Consider the following 20,325-nt stretch of genomic DNA (forward strand, 5'->3'; position numbering starts at 1 on the left):
AACGTATTATTATATTTATTAGTGGTCATTATCCATATTAAATTTTCTTAATTACGTTTTAACCGAACTAATAACCCGTCTCACGATAACGCGCGTTACGATACTACAACTGCCTCGGCTTGCCCTACCTCTACTTTGCATAAATTATTTTCGCGGGGACCCGGCGCTGAGAGGCCGGCGTAACTCGCGGGCCTGACAATGTATTGATCGCCGGCCATTTTTATCGCGAAACATTTGTAGTAATTAAATTAATTCCGCCGGGAGTCGTTCGCTCGCGGATTGCCCAACGAATGATTGATGAACGTTATATTCTCATTACCTCGTCTCGCTACTGTGGGAACATATGTGTATGTATAATATGCGTATATACACTGATATATATGTATATATATATGTATATATATGTATATACGCACTTTACGTATGTTTATGTATCTCGAGCATACCGGCATCATTAAGAACAGTTTACCCGGTCTTTCATTAGTCATCGCGGATTTAGTACGTCGTTTGATTTCATACCGTCGTACACACGGCGGAGCATTGTGGGTCCGGTATCGTTTCGATTTTCTTTCTAAAGGAAACGTAATAGTTTCGCAGCGAGACGAATCGAGATCAAAATGAGTTGTTCTCGATGTTTTTCTTCATCTTGTGATTCTCTCTCTCTCTCTCGCAACGGTTATGGAAAATAACGATAATTGGAAATCGGAATCGTGGTGTTCCAAGTTCTCTGTCCCCCCCTATTGAAAAGTGTAGACTCGACATCGAGTCCTTTAATTAGAGCGGCCGGTATTGCGAAGGGACATTTCAATGCGCGGATGCCATTACAATTTCATTGTCGTGGCCGAAACTACGAGCTAGACCCTCCCCTCTGGTCATGAATAACAAATGCGCGCGTACGACGAGTTTCCTGAAAACGGGGACGCCGCGATGGTCGTGTTCTTTTTCTTTCCTTCTCTTTTCTTTTTCGGATCGATTTCGCAAGTTACTCCTCCTTCGATTCCAGACACGATCGCGAGGATGGAATTATCGTCATCAGGCGAATCGACGCTTACGTCTCTGACGTCTTCCGTAGGATGGAAGGACACCTTTGTCGACGATTGGACTCGATTTAAAATCCTCGAAATACGATATAAGACGTATTTCACGTCTCGGTAATATTAATTTTTCAACGATTCAACCTCTTATTTCGGTCGTCGAGTTTGATTACTTCAAACAGTTTCTATCGAGTCTGTTTTTAGTTTCTTTTACGAGAGAGATATGAAATATCATCGTCTCGATCGTCTTCGAAATAGATATTCACCTTTCCATTTCGGTTTCTCTTCCTTCATGGATTTGTACAAGCGTTGTCACACAGCGTTGCTTCGTCCAAGTCAAGCGGGTTACGTTATTAGCCGTGTATCGTGTCGCACGACGTTGCCTCGATCGTTGCTGTGAGGAAAAGGCGGCCGTTTTCATTCGTCGATATATCGCTCTCGCCAACGGACGAGTTAGCTGGAAACAATCGTGCCTCTCTTTTTCTCTCTTCCTTCTGGCGATCGAAACGCCTTCGCGAATCCAATCTTCGAACACGAAACGGTTGATAAACGACAAGATTCGCGAGGAAAAATATGTGCGCGCGGCTTCTTCGTACGTTGGTTCGTTGATCGTCGATCGTCGCGTGTGGCACGGCCATAAATCTTGGGGAAATACGGATGGAAATGAACGAGTAATTAAGCGCGACAGGCGAACACCAACGATGATCTCGTAATTATCGTTGGAACGCAAAAAAAAAAAAAAAAAAAAAGAAAAGAAAAGAAAAAAAAACGTAACGAAGACAAATCGATTCCCGTTCGATTCTCTGGTGAAATTATATTTTCGAATCCATCCATCCATCCATCCATCCGTCCATCCATGATGGATGATTCGCGCACTTACCACCATTTTTGATTACAATCTCATTTATACAAGAACAAAGTTTGATTTTCGTCGCTTTCGATCGATCACAATCGAGGAAGTTGGACGAAAGAGGGGGACAGAGAGAGAGAGAGAGACGGTGGGCAGCTCTCGGGTCATTCGGATCTCGTGGGAACTGGTCGTGATTAGTCCACGTCAATAGCAATGCTAGTTATGCTAATTGCGCGAAAGCACTTGGGCCTGCTACCAGCATCGAGCTCTCAGCCAGATAAGCTAGGTACGAAGCTAGTACCTTTGGCTATCGATTTATCGGAGAGCTCACTCCCTCGCTCCGGAGGGAGTTCTCGAGATCGGTCGCTCTCGATCATTCGAGCTTCCACTTCGTCTCGACTCGAGAGAGAGAGAGAGAGAACTCTTTCGTTATTTTTATTCGAATCCTTGTATAACGCTTGATACAAGGAACAAAAATTAATAGGAACGGAGGAAAATATGTAAAACGATACGAGAGAGAGAGAGAGAGAGAGCACTGTAATTCGAGTAATTCCGTATTATCCGGGCAAATTAGCGCTGGATGTTGGGTTGCGTGGCGCCAAAGGGGAAGCTCGTTGTTGGCAAAATTGATGGTTTAATGACGGGGACGCGCGTTAACGAGTACCGTTCGTTTCTGTTTCAGGCGGCGGGACCGCCGGTGCAGCTGGAACCAGTGGACCTGTCCGTGAAAACTCCCGTGGTGTTGCAGGTGCCCAGGTACAGTCCAGCGGCTATAATTACCGCCACGGCTAGAAGAATCCCTTCACCTTCCACGACGCCTACGCCACCGCCGCTCTCCGCATCTACCGGTGAGTGAATCAAATTTCAAACGAAATCAAATTTCGTCGTTAAGCGTTAAACTGATGAATCGTTGGAAAAAATTTCCTCCTCGCCGTATAAACTTATCCCGATGAATCGTCGAATGCTCGAGCTCTAAATTCGAGATCGTTTGGGATCGTTTGGAGTCGCGCAATGGGAGTCGCCATGGTAGTTGTCGTTTGAAATTCCACCGCGCGTCGCAACGCATCCGCACATCGAGTTGCGAAGGCGAAGGAAAGCGCCTCTATCGGCTATCGGCTGTCTCTAACCGACGGCGTGCAGGTGCACGTGTAATCTTCGTACACGACAGTGTGGTGGCTTCGAAAGTGGTCCCTCGCTTATGGACAAAACCGCGGAGATCTCCGCCGATTCCTACTGCTTTATGGGTTAATTATGTCCGATTTTTCCCTCGTACGACCATTCTATGGAAAACCGATTTCCGTTTCACCGCCCAGCCTGTTGTACAACCGATAACTCCAAACCGTATATTTCAACCGATACCGGTCTTCCAACTCGTTCGTTTCCGAATAATATTCCGCAACGCGATGAAAATTTTATTCGCGCGAGAGAACGAAGAATTAATTCTCCTTCTTCCCTTTCTCTCTCTCTCTCTCCGTTAAAAATTGAGAAATCAGAAACTCGGCACGGTTTTTTTTTACCGGATTAAATCAGTCAACCGATCCAACTTTTACGTTTATTTCGTTGAATTACCGGGCGTTTCGAACGATGAAACGATGCGAAGAAAAAGAAGAAGAAGAAGAAAAAAAAAACAGAAAAAAAAGAAAAAAAGAAACGTCTGGTTCCTGAAACGATCCTAAGAGATCTTAATGGCCTTTGAGAGAGAACCAGCAGTTTCGTAGTAGTCCTCGATAAAAAAAAGTCGTTGCCTAGCAGTAATAGTAGTAGTTGTGGTTTCTCGCGCGCGCGCGAACGTGGGCCGCGTTTAAACATTCGGGCGGGGGGCACGCCTCTTTTTTATTACCTGTATCACCGGCTACGCAAAAAACAGGAAAGAGAAAGAGAGAGAGAGAGAGAGAGGAGGGGAAGAAGAGACAAGCGTGCAACGACGTAGAGCTCGAGCCCGCTTCTGGCTAGCATTTGGACCCGCATTCACTTCCATTTCTGGATTAATGGCCACGCACACCTGCGCAAAGCCGAGTCCGAATGCGATTGGGGTCGCAACCCGTAGTCCTTGCCCCGGGCCATCCTTGTCCTATAGTCACCAGTCTCTCGGAGAATATACTTTTCCGTTCGCTGTCCGCCGATTGCCAATTTGTCCGAGCGCCACTCTCGTATAAACCTATATATATATATATATACACATGTTCGTCGATGTCGAAGGTAAACCAAGCTCGGACGAGGTGTGATTCTCCTCCGATATACGATGGGAAGGGAGGGTCAGTGTTGGAAGTGAGGTCGGTGTTTAACCCTCCGCTCGATCTTTTTTTTTTTTTTTTTTTTTTTGGATTATCGAACACCAACGGCGCGACGAAAAGAATCACGCGAATCTGTTCGGTTTGACAGATGGAAAATTGAAAAAGAGAAGGTTCGTTCGGTAGAATAACGCAGGCTACGTCAGGGAGTATCGAGGTTGGAACGGTGGAGGAGTTGGAGGCCTCGCGTGTAACGGCTCGCGTCCGTTTCCTCGCGCGTCCATAAATCGCAGGTTGGTGGCTATCGGAAAATTCCGATCGTGCGTGGATATACCATATACGCGCGGCCGACCTGTTGTGCCGCTCGTTCAACCGCGGCTCGATTTCTGCGTTAGGGATGTCCACGCGGCAAAATAAATAAACGATTTTTTACGCGGACAAACGATTTTCGAGGGAGATGGTTGGTATCAGAAAAATATTTGAGTAACGAAGAGGTACGGTTTCATCGCGAATCTCGCAACACCGGAACGAATTCGCGTTACGCCACCAGCGCGTTTCGAGCTAGCCTAACCCGACTCCATCATCGTCTCAAAATAGCAATTAAAGTCCTTCGGCCATTATGCACCGTGATAAATCACGCTTGCGACAATCGAGACCTCCAAATTTGCTACGCTCGCTACGAAACCTTGGATCTAATATATCTATAGAAACCTTGGCTGCCTGCATTTCGCCTAAATCGCGAAAAAACGGGCAATTAAGGTTTCTTTTCCACCGAGTGTGTTTCGGTGTCGTTACTCCGCCGTCACCGACTTTCTATCAAGAGTTTGTCCCGCCCAGAGTGGTGGACGCGCCGGTTGTCTTCCCCTTTTCTTCCTCTCCTCCTCTCTCGAAAAACGATTGCAGAGGAGGATTGTTTGTCACACGCGTCACGACAAGGGGTGAATACGAGTATCGGCGAGAACGATCGTGTATGGATACAGCATCGAGTGAAATTAGAAATTTGTCCAAGGTCGTTCGCATTCGATCGAGGATGGAGGATCTAGAATTTGTCTTATCTTAAATTTTAATTCGAACAAACATCGACATCGATGGTTGTGTATTGTGATGAAGGGAAGGAATATGCAATTCGTAGAAGATACGTGTAATTTGTAATTAACGATGAGAAGAAGCGTTCGTTTGAAAGCGAAGCTAAAAAGTATTTCTTTAATAGCTGCTTAAGAGTGAATGGCGGTTGTTGTAACCGCCGTGTTAGGTAATACAGAAAATATATAATTTGTAAGATATTTAATTGAATTATGTATCACTTCTATTAATAATCGGAAAGTCTCGCGTTAGAAACTCGTGTTAGAATTTCCTTCAACCGGCTTAGTGAAGTGAATGTTAATTATTCGCTGTAATAATTCGCGTTACGCAATCGCGGTTTATCGAGATATGATTATTACAGCTTGCGTTAATAATTCGCGCGTTTCGACGTTTAACTTGGAATTAAATTAAATTTCGCTATACACAAATATTCTCCTTCTTGGCGGAATTAAAACTCAGAAAGAAAGAAAAAAAGGAAAAAAAGGTTGGAACGAGTATCGATCAAGTTCGTCAAATTAAACAATTAAGATGAAAATTTGTCTCGAAGGAATCAGACAATGCCGTGAGATCCTCCTCCGTATCCGTTACTCGTGGCGAAATTAATGAATAAAAAAAAAAAAAAAAAAAGAAAAAAGAGAAAAAAAAAGAAAGAAAAAACCAAGCAAATTAATTATACAAAAAATAATACCGTAAAACAAAATCTCGATGTGAAACGCGAGACAAAAGGTTTCTTATTTAAATATGTAACATCTTATTACTTAATTACTCATATTCGATTTTATCTCACGAAATCTGTTTCTTCCCCGCTTACGGACGCCGCTTGCATTTAATTCTCGGCATCGCGGAGTCACGCGTTGAATTAGCTCCACGTACAAAGGTGGTGGAGCAGTTTCGCTATTCCGTGGCAATTAATATTATTATTAGCGTAATTGCTAGGCGTAGCCGCGCACGAGATAGACAGACAAACAGACGGACACCGTCTGTTGTCCGTCTGTAATTAAAGAAAATTTTCCGGAGTAGAGACGCGTCGACTTTTCATTTTCTATTCGATACACGTGGATTTCCTCGACGAAAGCGACAAAAGATACGTCCATCCACCATCCATCCGGGAGAAAGCGAGGCGAGCTTCTCGTTGCTCGTTCCTTCTCATCCCCGGCGAATCCTCTCCTCCATTTTTTCCCCTCCCGGTTTTAGAAACGGATGACGGATAGCGTACCGTTTTGTTGGGAGTCGGTTCGAGTCCACGCTCCCAGAGTTTGATTGTCTTTGATTAATTACTCATGCTGTTTCTCGGCCGGCGGAAGCCGACGGGTAGCAATCTAGATAATGCGTAACTGTATTAACGGTTTCACCGGGATCTTCTTATATGTTTATAAAGAGAGAAAACAGGCTGGCGAAAGCCTTCGCTCGTCGAAAGAAATTTCGGGCGAAATTATAACGAACGATATCGTGACATTTTTCCCTCGAAAATTCGAGATCCCTTTGCTCTACTCCTGTACGACACCTGTTAAACTCCAGCTTGTAATATTCGCCTGTCTATTCGATCGACGAACGGAATCGTGGCCGGCCTCGTCCCACGTGTTCGCCCACAGAGCGGTTTAAAAGCTGATAAGCTGGAATCGCGACAACGTTTGATCGGAAGTTGAACAAAGAGAGAGAGAGAGAGAGGGAGAGAGAGCACGTGCAGGGTGCACAGTAGCGGCGTGACAACACGGTGTGTTGCAAGCCGGCAAATAGCGGCTTGTTATCATAGCTCTTCCTTATCTCGGAACGGGTTGCGCCCGCCGGTGGCATGTTTCGAGCATCGAGATAAATCCTTGGCGAATGGTGAAACTGATAATCGGTGACCGGGTGGTATAACCGATTCGATGATAAAAAGCGTGTTGCTGCTGGTCGGATTTGTAGACCACCGTTGTTGGGTAATCGGTTTCGTTCGAACGGCGCGCGTTCGCCTTTTAAGCGTTCGCTCGATCGTCATCGTCGTAACGATTCGATCGTTGTACAAGCGCGAAGATAATAAATTTCAAAATTTTCCTCTCCCAAACTCCTAATCGCTCCTTATCGATCGATATTATTATCCCTGTCTGCGTTTCGAGAGGGGGGGGATACGATGAAGGGGAGCGGGCAAGTTTCGACAGTGTGTGGCTCAAGTCGATTTTATTAGGCCGCGCAATTAAGGCAACGTTTATGGGCCCTTATCAGAGGCACGGAGCAGCACACCGTGGCCATGTTCCGTCGATCGAGATAAGTGCTGAATGGCGAGGCGATCATCGAACGAGGAGGAGAGAAAAAGAAGGAGAACGGGAGAAAGAGAGAGAGAGAGAGAGAGAGGTCTCAGGTAAGACGAGTAGCAATAGGCGGTGGTCATATCGCGCTCCGACCATTTCGCGATACGATCTTAGATTCTTCGTGGGGGTAGAGAGACGCGTACTCTCTCTCTCTCTCTCTCTCTCTCTCTCTCTCTCTCTCTCTCTCTCTCTTTCTTCTTCCTCCCTTCTTTTTCCATCTTTAGCCGATAGTTAGAATCGGATCCGTAAGCGATTGTGCCGTGTACAGAATCGATCGGGGGACCCTTCGACGCTGTCAGCAGATAAAGTCGGATAAAGCCTTCCTCCTCCCCTCTTCGCATCGTCGAGTTCGAGTCGTGCCTTCTTCGATCAACTCCTCTCCGATTCCCTGTTAATTAGCTACGTAATGCCGGATCGTTGGAATTTTTTCTTTCTTCGATTAATAAGAGTCCCGCCTCTGACGAGTTCTAGATCTTCCCTTTGGAAGATCGAACGAAACGAACGAGCGTGATTTACGAACTCGTTACGTGGTTTAGATATGGAGACGAATGTTTCTCTCTCTCTCTCTCTCTCTCTCTCTCTCTTTCTGTTTCGTTTTTTTCTTCGCCTGTCGCTCGTTATTTATAATATCGGTTATCGAAAATTATTGAGCGTGTAATGGCCGTTACCGAACGAGACACCTGTTGTCTTTTTTTTTTTTTTTTTTTTTTCTCTCTCTTTACTTTTTCGCCGATAACATCAAGTTCGCCTTGACTCACCTTCGCTCGTACGAACGACGAAGCCTGCACTTTTTTTCCTGCGATCGAGCGCGAGATACCGGGACAATTAATTACATTTATGCTCCTTCCTATTCAATAACGGCGCGCGATAAATATTTTATGAGGCGATTTTATATGGTGTACGAGCCTGCGAATATACCCTCCCTTCCCTCCCTCGCGATTTATCAAATCGTCGGGATACGATTCTCGATGATCGAAACTATTTTCTCCGGATGGATAGATGGAATCGAAGGGGAAGAAAGGAGGAGGGAGGGAAAGAGGCAGAAAGGCGTGGAGAATAGAGAGAGGATTGCAAGAGCGAGCCGGGGAAGATGGATTTTCGTGGAAAAAAAGAGAAGCTTCTTGTCGAGGGCAAAGCGTGAGGCGAATCTTTAAGTCGTTTTACGCTTTTACATAACGCCAACGTTCCGTTGCGCCACGTTTTCGTCCTCGTCACGGTGTAAACGGTCGGTACCGTTCCTCCTTCGTGTCCGACCTCCTCCTCCTCCTCCTCCTCCTTCTCCTTCTCCTTCTCCTTCTCCTCCTCCCTTCCTTCCCCAACTCTTTTCGAGAGCCTAAACCACCAAGCCGGCTTGTGTAAGCCATGGAACCGATGGAAACGCGTCGCCTCTTTCACGACTCTCTACTTCGCGAAGTCCATTTCTCTTTCGTTCGTACTTGTTCCTTCCCTTCACCTTTTTATTCCTCGCTGAGTTATTATCCTATAGGCCGGTCGAGAAGAGTAATACACACACACACACACACACTCGAATTCTCCCGTATTTTCCCGCGTGACGGACACTCGACGTCGGTCGTTGATTTATAATATTCGCGAAACTCTCCACTTGGATGAAATGAAAATCCGAAAGGGAAAGCGTGGAGCATAATTTTCATAATTTTCCACGTCTTTTTAAAAACGACTTTCTCGGCTCGAGAAAAAAAGCAATTATACAGCCGGCAATTGCCGAGCGTGAAAAGGCCTAAGATTTATCGACGTTCATCGAAAAGAAAAAAGAGAAGAAACACAATCCAATCGGACGAGGATTTACGGTTCTCGAACTCGCGCCGAGAAACGAATCGAACGCCTTTCGACGACGAACCGTTCACCTTCCGTTCAGCCTCGACGAAACAGCGTTGAGAGGAAACGGTAGCGGGGCACACTTGGAAACGGTAATAATCGAGCGGTCGGAAGTTGGGTTAAATTGGCCAGTTCGAACGAAGCGAGGTTAACGGGCGGTCGAGGATGTAACAGGGACGAGGACGAGGAAATCCTTGACGTGCCTCCGGGTCTAGAAAGGCAGCTCGATCCGAATCGAAAGATTTGACGCGACGACAGCCATCAAACCCGGAACAACCGTTCGTCGCCTCCCCCTTTTTTCTCGGTTCAGTTTTTCGATACAATAATGGTACAGTGACGTCTTCACGTGTCGAACATCGCTCATCGAGATGCCTCGCATCTCTTCGAGGAACCCAGTAGGAACGTTCTTCTTATTTAGCGATCCAGGAAGCGGACGCTCCTTTTTTCCCCTCGAATCCATCAGCCGGTTCGAGTGGATGATCGATACCAGCGCGCACGTTGCCGGTAATTAAGCACGTACACTAATCGGCCGCTTTAAGACGGTACGTCGCGTCCAAGTGGGGGTGTTCCACTCCGACATGGCGGGGGCGTGAGAAGTGCCTTAGCCCTGTGACCCTCGTGGCACTACTCCTCCCGTAGGTACTGCTCCTCGTCGACGTCGCGAGAGGGGAGAGCAAGAGAGAGTGGCGACCGGTCAAACTCTACGTACGCCTCTATCCACTCCTCTCCTCCATCCTCTCCTCTATCCACTTCTATATACGTTCCGATCAAATTTTGACACGTTCGACGTTTCGCTTCGATCTTCGACCTCGGTAAAATATAGCAGTAGTCCCGGTCCGCGTGGGAACGGGCCGGCTCCATTTTCGCTCGGCGAAAATTGATAGACGAAACGAAGAAAGGGGGGGAGAAGGAGAGAAATTTTTCCATAGAGAGGAGGTCCGCCTGTAGGCGAATCCACAGAGCTTAATTACGCTTGGCCTTGCGACGGATGTTTTTCCCTGGCGTCGCGAGGCAATCGATGGGTGGAGGAAGTAAGTGGATCGGGGAGACCCGATCCGGATCCATCGGATCTTTCATCCGTCTCCGGACTTTGAGGGCCCCGACCTCGGGGCCCCCGCGAGATGCGGTAGGAGAGTTAACCTTTCAGGAATGACTATTTCATGGCCACTTCCTGGGTTCAACGCTCGTGCGATTTCTATGCAGGTAGGGTAAAGGTGTACACACGAATGGCAGACACACAGGGAGAGAAAGAGAGGGGAAGGGAAAGAGAAAATATATATATATACACACGGCCGTGAACGCGTTGTGCGTGTAACAGGGCGTAGAAGAGGTGGAGGGAGATCCGAAGGGATCCAACGCATCCAGGCCTGTTGTGCGCTTGCATAATATTAGATCTTATGCAACCTGCCCTTCCCACACTTATCACTCCTTCCTCCTCGACCTTCCTCTCTCGAGCCAGCGTTTCCCTTCCCGAGGCGAGGCTAGACAGAGAGGGAGAGAAAAGGAATAGGTGGTAGAAAGTAGCGGCGATGAATCCCCCTCCCTCGCCCTGGACCCGGCGAGCAGGGCCCGTTGGATGCCCTTGGCGTTGCGCTAGGCCCGAGGGTGGGGTGGCCTCCTCGGGCGGAGGAGGAAGAGGCGAGTGAAAAGAGAGAGAGAGAGAGAGAGAGAGAGAGAGGCGAGGACGGAGAATCTCGGGATGGAAGAGGAGAGAGAGAGGAGAGTCGTCCGCGTGGGACCGCGGATGTGGGGTGGCGTGGGGGGTTGGTGGAGGATCTCCCTCCCTCCCGAGCCCCCCGACTAAGTCAGCGGGGGTCAGAACGGAGATGCTCCGCGGTCGTGTCGGGCGGGGCTGCCCGCTCACGACTTGAACTATCGCACGCCCCCACTAGCACCAGCATCCACCTTCCAGCCTCGGCCTCGGACCGTTTTCTCGTCTGGACGCTCCACGTCCCGGCCGTCTACCTACCCGGCTCGCTCCGTTGCCGCCGCTTAATTCGATAAATAATGCTCCCGGCTCAAGGTTAGAGCCCCGCCGGATCCTTGTCAATTTGTATCGCCGCCTTACTTTCAGTTATCTCTCTCTCTCTCTCTCTCTCTCTCTCTCTCTCTCTCTTCTCTACACTCCCGAAGGGAGTAGAGGAATTTCCGTGAAGGAATTACGTTCGATCGGTAGTCGTGGTGGTGGGTCACGGCCCAGAAGAAGATCGATCGATTTTTCACGACTCGAAATTGTGCTCTCTCTCGCCTCTCGAGATCGCGATTACATCCCCTCGAAAACTGATCTTTCTCTCCCCGGTTGTTGTGACGCGGAAAGGATTATTCTCCTCCCCTCCTATTCCTGGAAACGAATCTCTAACCGGCGCGAACGATGAAACGGCGGTATTCTAATTCAATCGTTCGGGTTTCCGTTAGTTCCCGACGATTATCCCTGTGCCGGGTCGGACAAGCGTGAGATCATAATCGTGGCGCGGCGTGACCGACGTAACGCGACGTTCCACCCGTTAAACGCGGCGTGTAATGATGCCGCGTTGCATGCGTCGATCGGTCCGTCTCATTCGCGTGTCGAGGAACGAGGAAGGCCGCCTCCAGGACGATGATCGACGCCGGGTATATAGCCTCGTACGAACGATCGTCGAGGTGTTGGATTCCTCCTCTTCGTAAATTGCCTATCGCGATAAACGTGTTATCCAGCTCCGTTTTCTATTCCCGTGCCACGACGATCCGAAGTTGAAGCCGCGGAAAATCGAGGCGACGAGGACGGGACGCGTGGTTCGGTTTGTTGAAAAAATGGTTCGAGAAAGATCGAAAGTGTAATTTAGCCCCAGGGACGGGGCTATGTAATAATGATGCTCCCCTGTCACGTTTCGCGCGCAAACGTTGCGTTGTTATTTAAACGCGTTTACGTTTCACTCGGGGTGAAGAATGCGTGCGCGCCGCGTAATAATAAGGAGCGGCGACGGTAAGTTTCGAGTTTTTTGCGGTAATTGCGGCTAAAGAGTTTACGGCCCCAGGGGCGGTAGCCGCGGGGATAATTACGGTTTCGATCTTTCAGTGGTTCAGCGAATTATACCTATACGCTTGGATATATATATATCCAATATACGTCAGCTTTCAATTTCGGTATTCATTTGTAAGATAATAAGGCTGGCTCCTTTGCATTTTTGACGTTAACGGTGCTCGTTAAACCGTGATATAAAGCGTCTCCCTCGGAAACTCTGCACCTGCGCGCGAAAACAAGGTTTCTTTTCCCTTTCTCATCCTTTGCCCGTTTCGGAATGGGCGGACCCGTACGGGAAAATTATATTTATCGATTTGTATTTCAGTATTGTAAGTCGAAACACCGCTATACTCCGTCTCCGACGACACGAATTCAAATGGAATGGGAGGAGGGGAGGAGGGGAGGGGAGGGGGGGGGGGGAAGAAAAAAAAGAAAAGGAAGTCGAAGTTGCATTCTGCAGCCTCGAACGAACGGCATTCCAGATCTCCGCTCGCGCATACTTCTCGATAAACCCGATCCGTATCGAACTTCGGCCATTTGTCACACCGCACCCGAGCAAACTTCTTTCCGATCGAGCATTAATCACCTCTTTCTTTTTTTTTTTTTCTTCTTCATCGCTCGATCGTTGTTGTTGTTCTCGACTCGAGCTCGCTTGTACGCGCGCGTATGTATACTCGGATCGAGCACACGCGTCGATTATTTTCCCCGCCGCGAAACTGGCGCATCCTCATCGACGGAGATCCTCCCGGAGGCGGCGACGCTTGACCCAGTAGCTGGTCGAGCGGATCTCGCCAAGGAAGATCCCTTCGACCAGAGTCGAGCGAGAAGCGAGCCCTCCCCTCTTTCACCCTGCGTGTCCAGGAGAGTGGAACGGTGCTCGACCTCTTCGTTTCGACCTCTTGCACATCGAGTACGATTACGAGGTCGGCTCGGATCGGCCTCGTGTAGGAATGCCTCGACGCGTTGCACCTGTGGATCGAGATTAGTCGTCGATTCCGCCTCGATCGAGCCCCGTATTCATCCCATTCTGCGAAACGCTTCCCCTTTCGTCCTCTTTCTTTCTTTCTTTCTTTCTTTCTTTCTTCTATATTCCTATCTTCGCACAAATGGACACGATGGAAGGATCTTTCGCTCTTTCCTTTATTTAATCCTCGTATCGTTTGATCGATATCTCCGTACGATCGTAGCTTCGTACGATTGATGCGTTCGACTCGTGTGCGTTCGAGACTGTTGATGATTTGCGATAAAGGGTTTGATGATCCGTGGAGAGGTCCAGCATCGTATGCTGATCGCGTCGCGAAATGTTAATCGTCGGTCGATCGTTAATTTATATTGCAGCCTCGAGAAAGAGAGAGAGAGAGAGAGAGAGAGAGAGTAAGAAACGGGACGATCTTATCACCGAGTGGCGCGCGTCTATAATTCTACCGATGGCATTACGGGGGAATGAATACTGAAGTAGAAATCTGGCAAGCGGGGCCCGACTCTGCGAGAAGGAAGAAGGAAGAAGTGGGACGACGACGAGGGGGAATGTGGAGCGCGAAAGAGGGAGGGATCGGAGAGAGAGAGAGAGAAGAATATCGGCCGTAAATCAACCGGTGAGGAATTTAATGAAAGACGCGTGTGAAAAAAAATGTCGATTAAACGAGGAACGGGTGAAAGATCGGGATGAAATATGAACCCCAAGCCGAGAAGGAGCTTCGAGCTTTCTTTTTTTTTTTTTTGGACCACCTTCCCTGCACCTCATCTTCTCGACCGACGATCGTTCATAATTATTAGCAACTCGTGTCCACCGCGAGTTTATTTGCATATAGAGTGACGGTTTTATAAACGTTTCGTAATATCGCGATATCTTTCATCCGGCCCGGATTCAGAAACTCGTATTCGATCGATGGAATAAGGTCGATGGAGGGGGGGAAAACGATGAATTTTCGTTGGTAAGGCAACGTTCTTTTTTGCCTCTTTCCCGATAATAGAGAGGGAAAAAATGGTTGGAAAGGGGGAAGAAATGGTTGTCGTGACGAAGCATAAATCTATAATAAATTCGAGGAGAATGTTGTTGTTGTTGTTGTTGTTATTGTACAATCGTACGTACGTTTTACGATCCCGTAATTGAATCGAATATGACGTACGAATGGAAATATTCTCGACTCGCCACGAAAGAGAATATATCCGCGTAGTATATCTCCGTAAATTCCGCGTATACGGAATTACGCTGTTTTCGATAACTCTTGTGCTGTTCGCACTTGGCGAAATATATATATATATATAATTCGTGTGTAAATACAACCAATAAATCGGAATATCGCGAGGAAAGGATAGAACGGAATGGAAGATTACCTTGCTCCTTAACCGGCCAGGATAATTTTTTACACGAATATCGGAATCTAAGAGGGAAAAAATTAAAAAAGTATACTCGACACTTGGATATTTCGCGCGTAATTTCGCCGTTCCTTCCCTTTCATCGGTTGGCGACTATTACTTTCTGGCGCGTTTCCAGAGGCAGGAAAAAACGCCACTTTTCTCCCCGGGGAGGCCGTTATTCCCTCGGTCGATGTCGACGGCCTAATCATTCCCCCATGCATCATTTAACACCAGCACCGGTAGATCGATCTCGCGCCTGATGGACCCGCTCTTACCAACTCTCTTTAAAACAATCGATAATATCGCTCCGCTCTGATTACTACTACCCGACTCGACATCTCCTCTTCGAAAATTCGTTCGGGACGAGATATACCGTTCGTTTTAAAAATCGAATCGTCGGTCGAGCGATTTTTCTCTTCGTTTAACAGGAAGAAGGGGTGGTGGTAGCGAGCGTATGATTTACGGCCGCGTAAATCGTTGCTCGGCGGGCCCTGGAACACGATCGCCACGCGAGGACAGGGGAAGGAGAAGAGGGGCCCAGCCTCTCCCGGGGTCAAGTCTCCCCCGCGCCACCGGTTTTGCATATTCGCCACTGCGCGCCTAACCCGGTGGCGGATATACATCATGCATCCGCGGGTCGTGGCGCAAGTGCAACGGTGCATATAGCCCCTCTCTTGGCGGGGTGGTGCACGTATGCACACCCGGGGACCCTCGTTTCTTACATATATATATATACATACATATTCCTCCTTGCCTTTTCCACCGAAACACGCTCACGATCCGGCGATAGCTCAAGCGAATTTGCATCCGTGGAATCCGTGGCGTGGGCCTCTCCCCTACCACCTAGCTCGTGCCAACCCCCTTTTCCAACTCGTGGAATCGACACGAATCGGAGGAGGGAGGCTTAGGAGATCGGTGCACGATCGCACGACGGGGGGAAGAAATTGGATATTTCGTCGTCGTACTCCACCGTCGAGTCCTCTTTTCGACTTTTTCCGTTATGTGGCAATTTTTTATTTTTTTTGTGTGACGTGAAAAGCAACGGTGTCGTCCCGGCAGGGTGATTTATCGAGGCGATCGGAGATTCAGATACGATACGAATCGAGCGGTTCGAGGAAAATGCGGGAGGATCGATGATTCTCCCGTGATAACGAAGAGAAACGTTCCCTCCCTCCCCTTTATCTCGAGGAGTTTCCTCAAACTCGAGCTGGACGGACATCTTCCTCGACGATATTAGCATTATTCGCGTCGTGGAGGGTATACACACACACACACACACACAGATATATATATATATATCGTTGGATCTCCGCGCGGCACAAAGCCAACTCTCCAACCGGAACTCGCCTCGCGAATCGCCGTTCCATTCAATCGCATCAAAGTTAATGCCACGTCTTCTCCACGTCCCTCCCTCTCTCTCTCTCTCTGTTGCAATCCTCCTTTTATCCCGTGTTTACAAATCGAACACCTTATAAAATCAGCCTTATCCGATCTTATCCCTCAGCCTGCTCGGATAGGAATCGTAGAAATATTACTACTACTACTGCTGCTGTCGTTCGAGGATTCGTTCGTTCGATCGATTAAACCCCGATCGATTCAAGCCGAAATCGGCCGGTTCTCGATGATTCGTCTTTGATACGTGTACGTGACACGGTGTACATGACGGTATTCCCATAAGAGAGCACGGTGTAGCGTTAATCGTCGAGGCGATAAGGCGGAATGGGAAGGATACACAGCCGGCTGGTAACGAGGGGTCCGTGATCCTGGGCGAGGGGAACATCTATGGGAAACGGAGGATCGTGGCCGTATGTAGATGGGCACGGGAGGCGTTAAGAGGCCTGGCGGTTACGTGGCCACGCCACGAGGGTCGCGCACGAAGAAGGTGGTCTATTAGTTCTGTAACCTTCCCGGCCGGTCGAGGAGGCGCGCCATATCTGCGATCACCCGCCGATAAGATACGAGACGTAACAGGAAGTCCGTGTCCCATTCTCACCCGAATACAAGCGTTTCGTTTTAGTAGTGCCTTACCGGGCGTGCGCCGCTCCCCGTGTCGAACAACCGGCCGACATTTACGTCCCTTGTGGGGGAAAAAGAAAGGAAGGAAGGAAGGAAGGAAGGAAGGAAAACTCGGGTTGGAATTTGTGTGTGAAAATCCGTCGTATCTTTTTACGATCGTATCTGTGAAAGATCGTATCGTGTTAAAAGAGGAATAGAAGGATTCGCGGATAATTTGATTTCGACTCGAATTGATTCGATCCGAGGAGGAAGAATTTTAATCCGCGCGAGAATGATCGAAATTGAAGACGCGGCGTGAGGTGATAGGCGGCGAAGAGTGAGGAGAGGAGGCGAGGCGAAATCGATAATCGCGGCAAGTCGAGATGCGCGTTCGAACTAAGCGCGATTACTGTCGTCGTCGAGGTAGGCACGAAACGGCCGACTAATTCTTGCAAATTAATCGTTTCCTGTTCCGTGAGGCGCGCAGCTGCGCCTCCTCTCGCGACACAAAGCGTTGGAAACGCCGTCGATACGGCTAATGGCAAATCGGAATAATAACGGGCCGCGATTAACCTTTATCTTTATCGTCCACGTGACGAATTCGCTCACGGATAGTTATTGTTATTATTACCGGGGCCGACGTTACTCTCATTATCGAAGAACGTCTTCGTGCGTGCATTTCCCACGACCCAAATCATCTTACTTCGTTTCGAGGGAAAGGTTTCTCTCCTTTTTCTTTTCCTTTTCGAACCGATTTCGAAACCTTCTTTCGACCTTCTTCTCGCGTAAAACAACGCGTATCGTCCACCGATCAAACAATCTGGTTCATCAGGGAAGGATATTCGATATTAAGTCGCGAAAGGAGACTACTCGTCGAGATACGTTCACGAGCTGTGCGGCGTCACAGAGAGAGAGAGAGAGAGAGAGAGACGATCTGACCCGCGAGGCAACACTCCCTCGGAATTAGCGCGAGCTATCCCCTCCGTCGCAGTCCGATCATTACGCTTTATCACGTCGTGGATCATGCGATTTATAAGTTCACAGCCGGTGAAACAATTCCGCTCCCGTTGTTATCGAGCAATCGCGACTAATGAACCGGTGAGGATGCGACGATCAAAAGTAGCGGCGGCAGGATGCGTCGTTGAGCGTTTTTTCGAGAGGAAAAGGAGGGGAAGAAAAGATACGACGATCTTTTAATTAATTGATTAATTCCCGATGTTTTGGCCGAGACGAGAGGGTTTTGCGCGGTGAATATTTCTCTCGTCGCACGACGACGAACGTCTCTTATTCGATTATCCGATTTTTCCCAGCTTTTGCTGTTTACCCGGTAGAGATAGATTTATTTCCCAGATTCTCTCGGATCGATCAGTTTTACGAGAATATTATGCACGGCAGCGGTAATCAAAGTTGAAGATTAGGTTTCTACGCGCGTATGCGCATTCAGATTGACGACTAATTTCGCCGTAGATAGGAATATCAATAATGGTAATTTCCCGAGTTATGAGCGAAATTTCTTCTCCTTCTTTTTTCTTTCTTTTTTTCTTTCTTTCTTTCTTTCTTTCGTTCTTTTTCCTTTTTAAAATTAATCAATACGCGTACGTTTCACGCGATGGTATGCGACTTTATCCACGGGTAATCTTAACGTGGCGCAAGCGCAATTTTATTACCACGATCTCTAAACTTCCACTTCCTCGTATTTTTTCTTTTTTGGATTATTACTAAAAAAAGAAAAAAAGAGAAAATATCCTCTCTTCGTTCGCGCGTATCTACTATACACAGGTAGAGAGAAAATCAACTAGCCAACTAGTCGGTTCGCGTAGCAAACGCGTTTCCTACGCCGTCGTTGTAAGATGGTGGTAAGAACGGACAGATTTACCGACCGGCGCACGTTCAAGGCCGACTCTAATTTCCTAACGAAGGAGGAGGAGGAAAAATCATCCCGGGGATGATGAAATGAAGAAAAAAAGAAAAAAAATCGTCGTCGTCGTCGTCGTCGTCGTGGGCCGAGCGTTCTTCGGACACGGAGGGTAATTTATTATAAGGAGCGTAAAAGTGGAAACGTGGAGAGAATCACTTATGCCAGAAAGAAAAAGAAAAAGAAGAAGAAGAAGAAGGAGAAGATGGTGTCGTCGCGTATATCCTGGCTTGTATATCCGGAAAGTATTTAAAGTTGCAGGTGATTTAACGCGTGGGACGAAGTGACTGGTGGCTCGATCTGTCGAAACTGCGATTTTACATAAGCGAGAATTTCATTTGGATTGGCGGGGAAAGAGATAAGAAGAAATTACGGAGTTGATCGGAAATTTCTTCGATTTCTAGCGAAAATCTCGATAATTATTACACGCTGTAAAATAATCGGTTAAAACACGGCGGGGGAACGGCTCTCTCTCTCTCTCTCTCTCTCTCTCTCTCTCTCCTGCAGGAGAACGCAGGAGACGCGATAACGAGCAGTTAAAGTAAAATTCAAGTCGCAAGGTATGTGTATATACAGGTATGCAAAAATTTTAAATCGCGGGATATTAAGGGGATTAAGAAATAATTCGAATTCAATATGATAATTCTTGATATTTTATCGATAAAGTTAATGGGTTGGGAGGAGGAGGAGGATTAGAGGATCAAGCGGCGGAAGATTTATCGAGAGAGATGGAAAGTTTCTGTTATAAATTATACACTTTTAGATATATACAATATCCCGGAGAGTTCCCTTCTTCGAGGATATTTCAACCGATGGCAATCGCCATTCCAGAATGTTGTAAAATCAATTTACACTTGTCGCGGCCTGGCCACTGACGACCGACGTTCTCTTCGTACGTCCTTTTCCTCGTACCTTTACGCTCTCGCTTTTTCCTTTCATCCCGCACGCGGAGGTGTTACGAATAATCCAAAATTATCCAAAATTGACATCTTTCGTTATAGATTAATCGCGGAAAGTTCGAATTGCGGACGATCGACGGTGGGAGCGCGAATTTTCTTCGAAGGAAGTCGTGGATGGTAGATCCGTGGTTAATCGCAAGAGGATCGCGTGCGGCAACGAGGACGCGAGCGATCCGGTGATCGGTCGCGTGATAATTCCCATCGACCACCTGTGAAGAAGTTTCCACGATCGATCGTCGAAAAATTTGCAGCTCTAACGGCGGTGGCCTCTCCTTCCTCGCGGGGAAGGGCCGTTGCCCTCCAGTCGATGAAAAGGAGGAAAGGTCACACGCGGTAGAGACGACGCACGTTCAAAGGGAAAACTAGCCGTCGTTCCGTTGCGGAAAACGAGAGAATTTTTGCCACGCGTGTATCTTCCAGCTGCGATCTTCAAGGTTCGATGAATCACAGAAGCCGCGCACAAAAGGAAAAATTCCGTCCGTTCGTTCATTTCGTCGCTCGATTCTCGTTCGATTCCGCGCGAATATCGATCGATTCGACGTTGGTGAAAAAAAAAAAAAAAAAAAGGAAAGAAAAGAAAGGAAAAGAAAGAAAGAAAGAAAGAAAGAAAGATGGCGGAAAATTGGAAAATTGGAAAACGATTGGGATGCATTCGCATAGGGAGGGGAGAAGAAAGATCGGGCGGTAGGCGCTTTGAGGCCGAGGCCGTTGCCCCCGGCGAGAGAAAACGCAAAAAGATGTATGTATCGGGCGGCGATAGCGTGGAAGGAGG

General features: G+C 47.9%; 1 protein-coding gene across 3 annotated transcripts in view; it reads left to right on the forward strand.

Annotated features, from left to right (window-relative positions):
• LOC100871278 (uncharacterized) overlaps positions 1–20,325 on the forward strand; it is a 208,305-nt gene that overhangs the window by 73,947 nt on the left and 114,033 nt on the right. For all 3 annotated transcript variants that reach the window (XM_086907432.1, XM_086907434.1, XM_086907433.1), the window contains one exon: positions 2,567–2,732. In XM_086907432.1, coding sequence (XP_086763558.1) covers positions 2,567–2,732 — 166 coding nt within the window. The remainder of the gene's footprint in view (positions 1–2,566; positions 2,733–20,325) is intronic.

Source organism: Apis florea, unplaced genomic scaffold (assembly GCF_048593485.1).
Source record: "Apis florea isolate Af1SG1 unplaced genomic scaffold, ASM4859348v1 contig_2897_pilon, whole genome shotgun sequence".
NCBI classification, from domain to species: Eukaryota; Metazoa; Arthropoda; class Insecta; order Hymenoptera; family Apidae; genus Apis; species Apis florea.